The sequence below is a fragment of the Thunnus albacares genome, chromosome 11 (assembly GCF_914725855.1).
Source record: "Thunnus albacares chromosome 11, fThuAlb1.1, whole genome shotgun sequence".
Taxonomy (NCBI): Eukaryota; Metazoa; Chordata; class Actinopteri; order Scombriformes; family Scombridae; genus Thunnus; species Thunnus albacares.
In genome coordinates, this window is record NC_058116.1 from 9815772 (window position 1) to 9832361 (window position 16590).

A 16590-nucleotide genomic window follows, 5' to 3' on the forward strand; every position below is an offset into this window, starting at 1 on the left:
TGGCGTATAAACTGCCCCAGGATTTTCTCATTATTCAATCAACACAAACCTGTGGCATCAGAATAATTTCTAGATGCAATAATCACATCAAAAATTTGACACATAGTGACTTTAAAGGGCCTGAATACATGGTTTTAAAGGTATAGAGTAAATAAAAAACTTCTGGCTCCTTCTGTTGGAGGCAGTTGTGTCAAAATGTGCTAACTCTGCCTTGTTATAAGGCCACAACTCTTGTCAGAGGACAATACTGTACCTGTATGTTGGTGAGGAGAGTCTCTATTGACGACAAGCCATCTGGGAAGAGAAAGGGTGAGGGGAAGCCAGGAGGCAGAGCTTGTCCGGCCAATGACAACCTCTCATAGCTGTCTCTTGCTGTTGGGGTGCACATTGGGTTGTCATCTGCAAAACAAGTAACACAATGAAAATGGATTAATCATTCATACAAAAAAACAAATGTAAAACTTTAAGAACATGTTTTTGACGACTCTGACACATATTGACTCTGACTCGAATTGACCAGAAGTGATGACTGGGTCTGTATTGATTTCCAGCAACCAATCCCAGCTCTCTCTTCTCCTCTCAGAAATATAGTGGACTGGGCCCTTAGAGATTCCTTTGTATTGCTTCTCCTCAAGGCCTGAGTGTGGGGTTAAACAATATCAACCAGGACATAAATCCAGCTTCCCCCCATTTAAGAGATGTCATGTGGACACCAAAATCAGAAGCAGGCCCGCAGTTCGACCCCAGAGGCTCGGGCTTCCTTTGTGTATGCACGCACGGGTGCCTGTCAAACCCAAGATGACATCATCCTCCATTCATCACCGGCAGAGGGGTAGGGCCCTGCCATCTGCTGTCCAGCCTCTCCACCAGGCCTCAGAGGAGGAAAGAGGAACAGAAGAGGGAGGGAGAGAGGCAGGAGGCAAACATAGACACAGATATGGCCCGGTCAAACTAAAACAGTATGTCAGACACTGCCGTTTGTTGCCCCATCAGATCTGACACATGTTTTTGTCCGATGAGTTTTTATCAAGCCAGCAATTTGTAAGTGCAACCATCTTGCAGGGAGACAGTTTATTAAACACATCCAGTCTAAAAAGATCACCACAGGAAGTCTGCACCATCAGCTGTTTAATTGTTAATTTAATGAAAGGGGGGAAAAGTTTTATTTGTAACGTGGAACCCTGGCTGTGTTGTGCACAGCACCTCTCTGCTCTCATCCAGTATTCATATCTGTTTATGTGGCAGGCTGAATCTTGTACAAACAGCGAGTGGAGCTGAACAGCCCTGCCTCTCCCTCCCATCAATATTCACCAACGCCAGCCAAATGCTGGGAACAGCTGGTCCTACATTAATTAGTTTAAAGTATTTATTTCACCCATCCTCAGAGCAGATTGAGCAAAAACATTGGAGATTATTTCAAGCATCTGCAAATGCCCTGGAAACATCTACGCGCCAAAAGTCGAGTGTTAGGATTCACAGTTTGGGTTTGTAATTTGGAGAACGTTTTTTTTTTTTTTTTTTTTTTTTCTCTGAGAGGAGAAGATGGTGAAATATGCACCGCTGGTCCGTGGAGAGAGTAAACAACCTTTCTCCTTTTTCAGATGGAGTTCACTCCTGTTGATTAATTAGAATGGATGGTTGCCTAATGGATTAAAATTTGTTTATAATTTGACTTCATAAAAATAATGAATTGCCTACTTTTAAGAAGCCACTCCTGTGGTAATTTGTTTTGTTTGGTGCAGTCCTGTCTGCATTTTGAGGTGGGCGTCGTCGTGGAGATATAAAATGCACTCTGCTTATACAGTGGCACAACATGAAAGTCCCATTTTATCTCAATAAAATAACTAATCAAAGATCAAAAGCATTACAGTTGGCTCCAGCTCAGGTTGATATAGATGTATTGCATGCATTATGTGCATGCATCACCCACCTCCAATAAAATCACCATAACAACTAGAGACGTTAGTAGACCTCGGGGAAAGGTCTGCTGTTGTAGCTTTGTAATTGATTTGTACTGTAGGCACTTTGTCCCTTATTTAGAGTTGGCATTAATCATAAATCATTGCTTTAACAAACTCCGGCTTTCCACTCAGCAGGCCTCCCCTCAACACAATGTTGGATCACACAGAATATTTGATGGCTTTGTTGCAGGGGAAACAACCTGTCATGCTCTGGGAAAAGCAAACAGCGTGTTTTGTTCGACAGACTCCAACTACCGTACAGCACCTCTTGTCAGATAACATTTCCACCAGGAGCTATTCATAAATACCGGCACTTTCAAAAAAAAAAAAAAAAAAAAAAAAAAAAAAGGGAAAATAAATGGGAAGCTAATAAGTGACTAATTCAATCAATATAATCAAAACTGGCTTAATGAAACTCAAATGTAAATTCCAGTGGAACATGATCTAGATCTGTGGTTTATATGCTTCTAATGGTATCGCCCCCACTTACCCCCCCCCCCCCCCCCCCCCCCCCCCCCCCCCCCCCCCCTCACTTCCCCCCACCCTCTCTTTCTTGGTGCCTGGCTGCAAATGCTGGCACGTGTTGGCATGTTTATTTCTCACCATCGCTTCAGAATCATTGACTTCAACTTAATTACAGCGACAGGCGTTGGAGTGATGGGGGCCGGTGGAATGGAGTGCTCTGTTTCCAGGTGATATTTCTCCACTAGCAAGGCTGCCAACAGCAGCTGTGACAGCCTCTTGTGCTTACCGTACGGTAAAGGTACAGTTAAGGCCCCGACTATGAAATACTGTGTGGAAAAACACTCGCAGGTCACCCCTGTCACAAATAACATTTCATGCACAACTGTTTCGGCGGATAATAGGAGCCACAAATAAAAATGGGACGCTGTAAATACAATGCATTCTGAATGAAATGCCATAATTTAAAACAACGCCCCCCTCCTCTCTCTGTCCTCCTCCTCCACCCTGCTCTCAATAGCTGCAGAGGGAGTCCTTGACAGTGTGCTAGCAATGATGAATCACCTATCCAGTTAATTTTCTCACTCCTCATGTGTTGTGCTGCTAAAACAGGGGCCTAGGAATTGACTTGACAAACTATGAATGTAAAAAATATCACTTGGAGGGATCTGGGCTTATCTCCAATTTACATGTTATTAGATTTGTGTTGCAAGCGGCACTTGGACCTAGCAATGCTGAGGCAAAAAAAAGATGGGGCACATGATAACCAGAGATAAAACATGTCTAAAACCCACTTGAAAGCCTTTGAAATATTTGATGGAAAGTCGCAGAGAATGGAGAGAAGCAGGGGAAACTGGCCTGATTTAAAATGTGACAGACACACATTGCAATCTGTGGTAAATCTAGAAGAAACCTTGGGAAATTTAGCTGCAATCTCTGGATAAATAGCTGTAATTGACCTTGGGAGTTGAAAATGTGCCATATGTTTCTGGTTCCTGTGTTTGAAACTGGGTCCCTCAGGACATTTCAGCTGAGTCCTCACACGAAGGCAGCAGTGTGAGAGGGAGGAGAGGAAGATACAGAAAGACACACAAAGAGAGGGAGAGGGAGAGAGAGAGAGAGGATGGGGAGGACGGCAGGAAAGAGAGATAGATGGTCGAAGACAGAAGATGGATGGATAGATAGGTGAGGCAGAGTCTGAGGAAGAGGAGGCCGCAATAGAATGGGTGTGCAAAGAATGAAAGACTGACAGAGAGGAAGAGAGATAGGAGAGAGAGGGGAATGAGAGAGACAGAGAGAGAGAGAGAGAGAGAGAGAGAGAGAGGGAGAGCAGAGGTACATTTGGCTGGCCAGTCAGTGTGATATATTGACAGGTGAAGCCTTTGTCCTTGCAAACCTGTGTTCCTCCCAGCAGGAGAACTGAATGCTAAACCTGGAGATTGTCAGCACAGCCAACACAAAGCAAGGCACCGCTTTCCGCTGCACAATTACATTTGATTTGACCTGCCAGGGCTGCGGAGAAACCAGCCTCCTTCAAATGGAGTAGTTATGACCTCTCGGACAGCCATTAGCAGCTAACACAGCATTATTCCACCTGCACTTAAAGCGCTGGATTTGGAAAAATCTTGTCAAGGGAAATATCTGTCTTGTGGTACAAATGCAGTGATGCAGAGCTGGGGGAGAAAAAAAAAAAAAAGTAGTTGCATGCAATTTGAGCACTTAAAAAACATGAGCTTATCTTGCAAATGATGTCTGCACTCTGAAGGGTCTCTCAGGCAAAACAAATTCAGTCTTAACTGTATGAGAGTTCTAAAGCTGTTCTGTGAATGTTGCGAGCGTATTTTAAATAACTCCAGGTATTGTTTTGTGTCTCTTCCGACCTTTAAAAAGTAGGATTTCCAAGTGTTAATAAAGGCTGACTTGAATTTATTCACAGAAACATTGAAGATGATAGTATATAATCCAACTACTGGAGGGTTAGATTGCATCGCAGGGCACACTTTTCTTAAAAGTAAGTAAAGAACGTGCAGGGACGTACTGCGAGGATGTGTGTGATGATCCATATGAGACAGATTCCTTTAGAATGACTATCACTTGCATATGTTGTGCATATGTGTGCGTAATGCGCTGCGTGCATTGTGAAGAGAGAGAAAACATACATGCACGCAGAAGAAGAAAAAAACAAAAAAAAAAAAAAAGAAACACACACACATACACACTCATTACACACACACACACTGCACACACACTAATGTGCCCTCATCACATTTAAGCTAATTTCCTTTTCATCACGGAGAGAGGAAAATGAGTGTTTGCCCCATCCCTGCTGGGGGACAAAGTCAAGAGCCCCGGTCGGTTTGGGCTAGATTAACAGGTAACATTTGGCTCCCACTCTCTTATCACAGCATGAAAATCAAACCGCGTGTTTTCCTCTATCGCTCTCTCCTTCTCCCCTCCCTAATGTTCCCTTCACTTAGAGATGAAATCGCTTGCTGCACAAACCCATTTGGAGAGAGGAGAGAAGGTGAGCAGGATAATCAGGCTGGCCACTGGTCCGTGTTTCCTAAATGCTCTCCAAAACATTACTGTGCACAGGCATAAAATTAGCGCCGGGACCTTAAAATGTTGACATTTAGCATGACTTTTTGGAGAGTGACACCCTCATATTTTCTTGTAGGATATCATTAAATTTCAACTGCCCTATGGCTGTGCCTTTCCATTAATAACCAATTCAGTGTGTCACTTCTCTCCCTCTCTCGCTCTCTCTCTTGCCACCTTTTTAAAGTAATGAGTCCATTGCTTTGCCTTAATAAATTGAATCGTATTCTCAAGGCCATATGAAGATAGAGCCACAGATGGACAGGCTGCATGGAGGAAATAACCATAAATCCTTTACTGTCAGAGAGGCAGTCTGAGGTGACAAAAGAAGACAATTGCGATGCTCAATTGGGATCACACTGAGATTACAAAAGGCACAATGAAAGGTTGATTCTCTCTGTTAAAACTGCCATTTCCTGGCATGGATGAAGAACATGTCTTTATGGCTTTCATTGGTGAGAAAATACCCAATTATAATCAAATTTAAGAATCTAATCATGCATGAAGATTACAATACTGACAGATGATCCTCCGTAATATTCTGCAATGTATATTATGTATAACATTACCAACAGCAGAGAAAATTATGAACTACAAATTGTGCTTTTGGAGCATAGATTATGATATTATAGTGCAAATGATTAAAGCGGGTTTCATCATTTGTTTAACTGGAAAAGAAGAAGAAGAGAGAGAGAAAAAAACAGAGAGAAAGAGAGAGAGAGAGAGAGAGAAATGGAAACAGAGCAAGCAAGAGGCAAGGGAGCAGAATCCATGTTGACTTCCATTCAGGAGGAAGATATCTTGTCTTTTTATGCGGCCCATGTCATATTTATTGCATAAAGGTCAGAGTGTTCATTTGTTCAAAGTCAGCGTTTTCCCTCTCTCCTCTCCTCCATGTAATAAATGCAGGGGCTATGTCATTATCGGACCTCTGAGGATTACAGGCTTGGCTGACTGTGATGACTGCATAAAAGCATACAGGACTTTTGTTTCTGCCAGCGCGCACCTTCAAATGAGCTCTTAAAGCGAACAGTACTGGAGACAAAATGGCATTTTGTAGAGCGGCGAGCACGGTTACGGTGGTCGAGACAGAACCAGAAGTGGAGGGGGTCGGAGGGGGGGGTGAGGTGAGGTGATTAAAGGTTAGAAATCACAAAGCTAAATCCATGACCTTAGTTTTTAGTTAAACCAGGAGAGTCAGTTAAGAGAAGAAAAAAATAAACCTGTGGGTCAGAAAAGAAAACGACAGCCAGGCAGACCGGAATAGATTTCTGTAAATTCGCCTATTGACTATGAGCCTAAACTGTCAGGCAGATAGTACTCGCAGAAGGACATTATAGTGAGGCACTTTGAAGGTGTTTAGATTGTCTCTGCATATTGACCTCCGTTGACCAGGTCCATTTATTGACAGAAGAATCCCAGAGATTAAATTGGCCTTGGCTATTGATTGGGTATTTTGCCTGAATCATTCTCATTTCAGAAGGGGATCATTTGTACTGTATACCCCACTAATCTCTCTGACCCACTAATCATCAAGCCATTTACTTTCTCACTCTTTGTTTAGTTCTCCTTTGTTTAGCATTTATTAATTCATTAGAGCAACTTCTCATGCAGCTTAACTTAGACAGTGACTGGGGAGTCCTGTTTCTACCCGATAGCAATGTGCATTCCAGTAAAATATGCCACTGAATATGCACCCAACATCACAATACACATGCCAATTACATATTGATAATTAAGCATTCAAACAAACAAACAGAGAGGAAATCCCCCATAATCACCAGGTTTTAATGGAACAAGTATTAGCTTGGTGTGGTTGGCCAGATAGCCTGCTGCTAGATCAGAGCGTCGCTGAGTTTGGGAAGGGGGGAGGAAGGGGAGGAGGGAGGGGAGGGGGGTGGGGGTGGGTGGGGGGGTACAGGGGAGACACATTGGTGTCATTGCCTGGAATTGCAATCCTACAGGGAGAGGCTCTGCCGTTCTGTCGCTGCCGAGCGAGAGCGTCGACGACGGCTGGCGCTAATCCAGACTGGATATACTGAGCTGCTTTTAAATGACGATGAAAGAACAAAAGAGGAAGTGGGAAATGTAAACTTTAAAAGGCCTGGCTTAGGAACACTTGCTCTGTGGCTGCCTGGTGTAGAAGCTCAAAAATGGATGCAAATCCATTAGTAGTCCTGGTTTCACAGTTATAAAAATACTTAAGGGGTTTTAATGGGAGCGACGTGTTAAACGTGTGGAAATCTGTTTTGATAACATTATTCATAACACTGGCTTTGCGCTGTGTGAATTAATAACACTTCATTTACAGACGGAAGAAAGCTGGCTTGGTATTTCCAGTTAAAGAGATTAATTTTTAAACACCTAATTGACAGGCTGGGGTTAGGCAGGATAAGCAACAGACTATAAGGCTGCAGCTGCAAAGTCAAGGTGACTGGAATACTCAGAGAAAGGCTTTCAAAAAGCAGAATAGAGAGCAGAGAGGGAGGGAGTGAAGAGAATTAGTCCTCAAGCACTTTTCCCTCCGCCCCCTATTCTTCCTCTCTTTATTAGGAATGATTTACTTTCTCAGTGAAAGGATATAAAAGCTCAAGTATAGCAGCGTAATTATCGCAGAGTAGAAAATTTAAAGGTTTGACTCACAATGTCCTCAAGTCAGCTAGCAGACTGCCAGGCGATAAGAGTGACTGTGTTCAACACCCGGCATCCAATTGGTTGTGTTTTATGGGCTTTGCCAAGGAAGAGCACACAAACAGGCACTCGGCTCTGCAAGTCTGTAAACATGATGGACTGTGGCAAACTACTAGGGCTGGTGTTTACCTTGGCAGAGCCTGGCCCTGGCATGTCAGTAGCATCACTTAATTACTGTTTACATGCAAATATTAAATTATACAAACAACCCCACAGAAATGTCTCCAAAAGTACAGAAATACATATTCAGGGTCAACCTTATCTGTCTGCAACAGTTGCCACTGCTAAGATATGTATTGTTTTGAATCACAAATTTTCCCGCATTGTACATAATCTTCATAATTGTTTAATGCCGTTGTCCAAGGGCGTTCGGGTAAATATGCTCCCATGATCTGCATAATAGCAGATGCTCAGATATGTAAAACGCACCTTGTGTTTCACGGAGAGCGAGAGGAAGAAAAAAAAAAAAAAGAAAAAAAGAAGGTTATTGTTCAAAACAGTTTTTATCAGGAATAAGGACTGTGATCATTAATGTCTCCAGTCAAGACTGATAGATGATTGCTTTGATTGCAGACCTGTTTTCCTGACAGTCCAGAGCAGCATATATAGTAGAGCACTGATGCCTACTGTGCATCTCTGGTATGGCTGAGTAAAGCACTTGTTCATTTGCAGTGAAGGGTAACATGAAACAGGCCTCAGCCTTCTGATGGACAGGGAGATTTCACCTTCGCCAGTGAATGATAATGCATTATTAAATTTGCCTCTCTGCTCACTAGATACACTTAGCTGACCACAGCATATTTATCTCCCCATCCGAGGCTCACGTCTTGGCAGGAGAAAGCATTCTGTCACTTTTGAGGCATTTCAAAGATTAAAAAGAACCTCTCTCTTTTCAACGTCCCTAAAAGCATCCCCCCTTTTCAGTGAAATGTGATTAGCAGGAGATGGTGTCACGCAATGGAACATTCATGAGGGGGAGAACAAATATCCAAATGAACTCCCATGTCCTCGAGGAATAGCCCCTCTCTGCACCATCAGCAATCTCTCTCTCACATGGGCCGGGGAAATTTGATTGATCCTCTATTGAATTATTTTTTTGCACTCTTTCATTTCAACAGGACGCACTGACAAGTTGTTTGATCATAAAGCATTATTGTCTGCCAAGTCACATTTCAGGGTTGTGATGGCTAATGATCTTGCCTCCTGACTTAGGGAAAGTCAGGTAGTCAGCATGTGTTTGAAGCTTGCAACGCCAAGGACATCGGGAGGACTGAACAAAACACTATGCATTAAAGTCAGAAAGATGAAGAGAAGGAGCTTACACTGAACATATTGAACTTTTAATGATACTGAGCTGAGATACCATCAATGTCAGTGAAATATTTACACCGCAAAAAGAGCACAAAACTGATGCCGAAACTTTCGCCTGACCCAAAGTCCCCAAACTTCCTTTTTATCATTGCAAATGCTTATGCAAAGATGGAGCAGAACAAAGACTACAAAGACTAGAAATCACTTTTTTGTCTTTTTCATCTTTTTTCAAACTATATCCCCCCCTGAACCCCCCTCTCTACATGAGCCCATCAGCATCCACAGGCCCTTGCCCAAAGCAGTTGTATGGTAATAGACTGTGACACTGGTACCTGCTCCACTTCTCCATCCAGACTGTAAACTGGGACTCTGGGCAGCATCTTGACACAGAGAGGGCATGGCAAATCAGCTTTGTCCATTGTGGTCACACCGGGACTCGATGCATCAACGATTGCTGGGTTGATAGCAGGTATGAAAGGATGCACCTCTAGGTGACATAATACACCATAAGCATCCATTTGTGCTTGGGAGGACATTATGAGTGCATCTCCTGTTGTGTCAACAAGGATATATAACGTTTACCGGCCAAGTGCCAATATCGTATTACCGGTGAATCACCCCGCTTTTAAAATATGGTTTACAGAATCAGTTTACATACTGTAGTTGTCTCTGACTCTCCTGTCAGGCGTTTTAGCTCAGCGTAAAAGAGATGTGGCATGTTTAACTGCAGCGGGAGGGCTGAGGTAAAGTGGTGAAATTTGTTGTTGGCAAAATGCTTAAACTGCCACATGGTATTTACAGAGACTCTTATACTTCGATGTACATACATATGGCTTGTGTTTCAAACACCTTTTCCCCAAGGAAATAAAATGATGTCAAGTGTTTGATGTCCAAAGTGAGTTTACAGCCAAAGGCTTCCGTACCTTTCAAATTTCCCCTTGTTTGTCAGCTACCTGCTGTTTCACGAGACAGAGGCTTGTCGGAAGCTATCGCCACAGACTTTCTGTTTGAAGCAATTCAATTAGTCACATGTGAGATAACACTTAGCTTTCTACTCGCCTTTTTTCTCACACATCATCTAATCTCCCCTTTTTTCTCAGGCAAAATTTGGACAAAAAATAATCAAGTTCAAACAACAGCCTCCCCCCCTCCCAAAAAAAACTACCATCTGGTTACTCTGCACTGGGTGACACAACTTTGGAAACCGCCTTTTTTAGACAACAACAAACAGCCTTTGTCCTTCATCAGCAGAGATGACATGAAAAAGATGAGCCGTGTTCATAGGATATGAGTGATGTGACATTATAGTGTCTGTCTCTGAGGTGTCTGGCTATTTAAAATAGCCTCCATATGAGCCGGGGCACCGCATCCTTCCTCTGCGCCCACTGTGCTCTCTTCTAGGAGTGCATTGCGAGAGATTAATTTAATGCTCTGCCAGGATCATAAAGATCAAACAAGTGGAGAGATATCATTAAACCATTGGAATGTTATCTCATTTATCTAAACAAACTGATGCGATGAACAAGCCTAATTAAAAAGCTCACCATAAACAAAGCTCCGGATCGCGAGGCCTCTCCCCTCTCTAACAATGGAACACATTTATTTTATTAATCTAATGCATCATGTATCATATCATTACAGTTCAATATATCTATCATTAATTTTATTCCCTTCACTTAAAGCTTTTATTGGAATTACTTTGGTTATTAGTTGGTTCTAATGTATTGGTTACCTCTGAATCTGGCTGCTACAATCTCTCTTATCTCGCTGCATAAACCTGTGCATGTTATTCAAATTGCCTCATTTATTATGATAGCTTCCTCATGTAAATTGTGCTGACTGCTCGCCCTTGCACAGTCCTCATTAGACTAATGAAAACCTTCAAACGAAAAAACTAAACAACCTGCCAAATAAAGGTCTGGGGTTATTATGAAAATTACAACTGTGGGAGCCGGGAGAAGCTCTCTTCATTAATTCATGCTCAGCAAATTGGTAACTAATTTAGTTGCACTCCTCTGCATTAATGGGTTATTTTATAAAAATGTTTTCCACAGCCCGAGACCTCTGGTGCACACACTGGAGAGCTCAGAATCCTAATCAAGTCCAGTGACATATTAGGAATTGACAATCTCAAAGATAATACAGGCGTGTGTTTGCGGGTAGATGTGTGCGGGTCAACTAGTCAGAATTGGTGTGGATTGCTGGGTCATTTGCTTTCTCCTCCAATATTGCGAAGAAATTACAGTCCATTTGTGTTGATTATCTGAGTATTGGAAGGGGGGGGGGGGGGCACTTCAGTTTAGAAGTAAGATTTCTGCTACTGAGGAAACATTCAGTTGATTTAGTGTGTGGACACTTGCTTGAACCTCCTTTCTCTGTTTGCGTTGCTCTGTTTGCCAGACTCTCTTTTTGTCAGACACACACACACACACATACACACACAGAGAAACACAGACAGTTTGTGACCCATAAATTTCACTCATGATCCTGCTAATTATTACTATTCACTGCTTCACACCCTGTGAGTGGAGGTCTAACACTGATCTTCATGTCAGCCTAGCCAACAGGGAACATACAGCCCAATGATTTCCACAGTGGTTTTAATATCATTATCAGCCTCACCCCACCCTGGATCACCCAGTGCAGCACAGCACAGCCCACCCCTGCTCCTCTCAAAACCCAATCGAGAATACTCAAATCTATTATTTGCTTCCTTTTATATTTAATTCAACACACTTACTCCGTATACGTCTGTTTCTTTTGAATGAATGAATAGAAAAAGAATAATGAAATAATACCAGAAATTAATAAAACCATTTAGTCTGGATAATATGATTGAAGATTTTGAATATTTGTCAAGTTTAGAGTTAGTGGAAGTGACAGGAAACAGCACATCTACTGCTCTAAACAAAGACCTCGTTATTTCCCACATGTTTGTAAAAAAATATCAGTCACAATTATAAATAAAACAGGTACCAATGGGATTTTAAAAAACCTATGTAAAAATCAGATTAGTCTTAACATTAAATAGTTTAATATTTTTGTAATTACTTTAAGAACTCTATTCCTTTTTTCAATTAACAGAATAATCTTCTGAGCTAACTGTAACTGTACAGTACGGTTAACAAAGTCCTCTTGGAATTCTTGGAAACATGAAATCTGAGTGATAATTAGTTAAAAGTCATCTGCACATTTTAAATACATGCAGGTATTTTTTTTTTTTTTTTTTGAAATCAGAAAAACAATGAGCTTTATCTATAGATCAGTTTTGTAAGAGGGTGTATCATTAAATGTCATCATGACGTGTGTAATGTAAGAGCTGGCGGCTTAGAATAGAGATTCCAGAAACAAACATACATACACTTCTACAGGCTACCACAACTAGGTATGGTACCCATCAGATTATTTTGATCTGTAAAGAAATAACTGTTAAACTGAGAAATTTAAAGTTTGACCGGCTAATTTAGGAGTGTTGTTAGAGACACAATTTACAATTAGGAAAAATCGGAAACAACGATAAAGAATCCCCCCAAAGGCTTAAAACTATGTTATCTAAATTGAATGACCTTAAATAATCTTGAATATAGTTCTAGATATCTTAAAAGTGTTTCTCTTAGTAAAAATAATTACACCAGGCATGCGACTGATGAGAGTACGGTCTCTGTCTTTTTTTTTAGTCATCAAATTAGAGATATACACAAAAAGTTCAACAAGTTCTTCTGTCTAAGTTGATTCACCTTGAAGCCACATTGACTCACAGCGGTTTCATAAAAGCAGGTTTTGGTGCCACATTAACCAAATGTGGTCTCCTTGTCTCCTCTGGCAACTCCACTGACTCACTTGGTGCTCCTGCCTCCTCTGATTTCCTGAGCTAGGTTCAGATTTTTCTGCAGACTCACACTTCTGAAATAAATGAGACTTCATCTCTGTTGTCAGAGTAGAGACTGCTGGATTCAGTCGCTTGTTTCTCATGACAACTGTCGTTTTCAGACATTGTGAGCAGTGAATAGAAAGAACTAAAAGCTAGATTAGAAGTGCTTGACGTAAAATGTAATAATTTCTCATATTGTGATGTTTAAAAAAGAAAGAAAAGCAATCGTGGCTCATTTTCTAGCAGGCGTACTGAAAATCTGTGTGGGCATACGGTGTATCATTTAGACTTCACCTTTCTATCACACTTGTTTTAATGACTCACCTTTGTCAGCGTGCATCCTTTTTACTTCATGGCTCATGTCGTGGGCCAGGTCTCCCTCTTTAGGCCCAGGCGGGATGTTGGGGGACAGGCCTAGCAGGGCATGGTTCATGGACAGGCCATTGTGGTGTACCGCTGGAGAGAGAACAAAATAGGTTTGTCTTTTTTTCTTCATCAGTTATATGTGTGACTAACTGTGCAGTGAGTTAATACAGAGACGTACGTATCCTGTCTGAGGAGCTTTCTGTGTGGGCTGGGGAGCTGGACACACTGCTGCTGCGATGGGACGATGGGTGACTGCCTGGCCTCCTGTGGTCCTCTAGGGAAGGGGCTGGGGAGGGACTGTCTGGGACACGTTCCTGGAACCCCAGCAGTAACAAAAACACACAAACGCACCCAAAATAAGTACCCAGTGTAGACTGAAACACCGTACAAAAGTCACAACACAAATCTGAAGAAAGCAGTTACATTTGATGTAGTTTTAAGGACATCGCTTCTTTCTGCGTTAAAATTTACCTTTATAACAGAGGTGACCATTCTGGAGGGCAGACTCTGGCCCTGTGCTGCGGCGGCCATGTTTGCAATGGTGCTGAGGTGGTTCATCTGGCTCATCGCCATGGTGACAGAGGCTGGGGGCAGGCTGACAGGGATCAGGGGATGGGGCATCATCATGAAGGGCAGTTCCAGGCCTAAGACACATGAAGGGGTCGTTGGTTACTCAATGATGCATATTATGAGTGAGTCATTCACAGGGGGAAACTTCTGAGGCTCTGGCAGAAAACTCAAAAGCTGCTGCTGTTAATTCCGCAATCAGCGATTCCCACCACTGAGATACCCTTTAAAATTGGTGTCCAATAACACTAAAGCTTTACACTGCCATCCATTAGAGAAAAAAATGGAATAATTCAAATTAATCGCTTCTCGGGTATCTTTCCATGTTAACATAATACACATAAATGTTTTACAACATACATTAATAATAGATACTACTGCAATAATAATAAAGAAAACGGGGATGAAAACTAAATACACAGTCATTCAAAGATCCAAAGTTTACACAGCAATAAAGATGCATCAATTATTCTATGATGAATAAAAAGGGGACATTATGGAAATTGTCTAAATATTTAAATATAAAAAATCTCTGTAAAAACAAAGGCAATCTTGAAAGCCATTACCCAAATGACTAGTTAAATGTGCTAATGACAAACAAGTACCGTCAGACTACAGTATGGCAATGACTTTAGGCTAATTATAGCAGCTTATATTCCAGACCAGAGAGAGAGAGAGAGAGAAGAAGAAGAAAAGAGCGACACCGAAAAAGTCGCTTTCAGTTCGCACAATAATGGGTTTTACATTTCTTTCTCTTTTTTATACCCACACAAATTATTCCATTACAACATCAGAGATATCTTACAAATGTTTTAAATTATTCAATTGCTGTCTGGCAATAGATGCCTAATTGGGGAAATTGAAGACATTAGTAGTTCAAAAAATGTAAAGAATGTCTAATAAAGATACCATAGGGGGTACTAGTTAGTCGAACTGCGGCCCTGCACTGTGCTTCTGAATGGCTTAATGAAAACAAGCCAACTTTCAAAGGACATGAGCGCAGACAGAAGGTCAAAGCTAGGTGTCTGTACCCCCCCCACCAACCCACCCACCCACCTACCCCCCCAAACACGGCACCACCCCCCCTCCCCCCCCCCCCTCCCCCCCTTCTGCTCAATGGGGACTTTGAACTGGCAGGATCAAAAGTGACTGGGAACAGTTTGGTCTCATTCCTCCGCCACTCAGATGCTTTTCCTCAAAAAATGCTTTAAAGAAAACCTCATAGACACTATTGGATCTGATTGAGCCTCTCTGTTGATTTTTCACTCACTTTTTTCCTTCTCTTTCTTGGCAGCCTGGTTCAAGGTAAAAAAAAGCTGCGTGAAAGAAAGGAGGAAAAAAAAAAAAAAAAAAAAGATACCGCACTACAGAAAGCTGATCCACAAAACAACTCCACTCTTCTTTCCTGACAAAACATCAGTAGCCAAAGGGCAAGGAGATCTGCATGGCGAAGCCTCTAAAGGGAAGGACACTGGTTGAAAATGAAAGGACATGAGAAGTACTCCTCTCTATCATTCCCCTCCTTCCAAAAGAAGCATTGATTTCCATAAGAAAGATGGCATGCAGTTTCTCAGTGGTGAGTATTCCCAAACAATATAAAGCAGGGGAGATTAAAGAAAGGCGGAAGCCAAGCAGCACCTTGTATCAGCGCCTCTGCTGTAGCTCAGACTGAATCAATTACCACTCAGCAGGCTAAGCTCAATTAAAAAACACCACAGAGGGCCTGATTGCGGGGGTACTTACTGTAGGACAACATGGAGAGGTCTAGGCTACCTATCAGCCTTTCAAGGCGACTCAAGGGCCAGAGAGAAGAGACTTATTCTGCCTTTGAGGTGGATACATTACACCCATTCAATCAAACACAGCTACACACATAAAGACACATTTCTTAAGCAGGCCAAATTTTCACCAAATCAATAAACGACGAAAAAGAGACGGAGAGAATCACCGGTGTCCGCTCCCCGTTAATCACATTCTTCTACTTGTCTTCCTTTGTTGCGTCTTGTACTTGATGGTGTATGAGGCTCGGTGATGTGTCTCCACCTGACGGACAGCCCGGTGGGAAAACACTGGACCTCTGTTCGCTGTAAGGGGTATTAGTCTCGCTTTCAGTGCCTGTCCAGCCCCTTTCATGTCACCCCATCCTAAAGCGCTGTTTCTCCCATAAAGGCCTATTCAGGCCACTGTAGGGGAATGTGCCACAGGCCAACGAGGGTCCACCAATCCCTTTCTTTGTGGCTGAAAGGAGCCAGGTGAGGGGGATATTGGTTTATTCAAGGAATCCGGCGTTTTTTTTTGCGAGACAGTTAAGTGTTTTTGTTTCATTCATATGCAATTTCTTCACATTTGCTAGATTTGTTCTTGTTAAATAAAAAGATCACAAGCGACTGCGGTACAAGTTCCCGAACAATACTATAGCGATACTTTTCTTTTTCGAAAACCAGATCCCGCCGACATTAATCAGACTCATTAATCACTTAGGCATTGTGTAGATATTCCAGTGAGCAAACTGTTAGAAACATATTTGTCAGTTTCTGTTTATCTCTGATACAGAAGTTCAGACCTGATGAGAGGTGAATTCCCATAAGCCCCCTTCTCTTCTGAAGGGCATAAACAATGCATTTGGAGTAATTTACCTGAAGTAAGCCTGAGGGACCTGCAAAGGTGAACTCCTATTTACCATCATTAAAACTACAAATCACTTAATACCAATATAAACAGCTCAGCTATTATGTTGTGCAGTGCTTGGGAGTTCACGCATGG

At 42.1% G+C, this 16590-nt stretch overlaps 1 protein-coding gene across 3 annotated transcripts in view; it reads right to left on the reverse strand.

The window, feature by feature from the left end:
* Nucleotides 1–16590, reverse strand: part of dachd (dachshund d) — a 113664-nt gene that overhangs the window by 9252 nt on the left and 87822 nt on the right. The window contains exons 5-8 of one of the 3 annotated variants that reach the window (XM_044365876.1): nucleotides 13732–13904; nucleotides 13439–13586; nucleotides 13219–13350; nucleotides 254–399 (exon numbers count right to left, since the gene is read on the reverse strand). In XM_044365876.1, the coding sequence (XP_044221811.1) occupies nucleotides 254–399; nucleotides 13219–13350; nucleotides 13439–13586; nucleotides 13732–13904 (599 nt within the window). The remainder of the gene's footprint in view (nucleotides 1–253; nucleotides 400–13218; nucleotides 13351–13438; nucleotides 13587–13731; nucleotides 13905–16590) is intronic. The other 2 variants (XM_044365878.1, XM_044365877.1) reach the window with 2 other exon arrangements.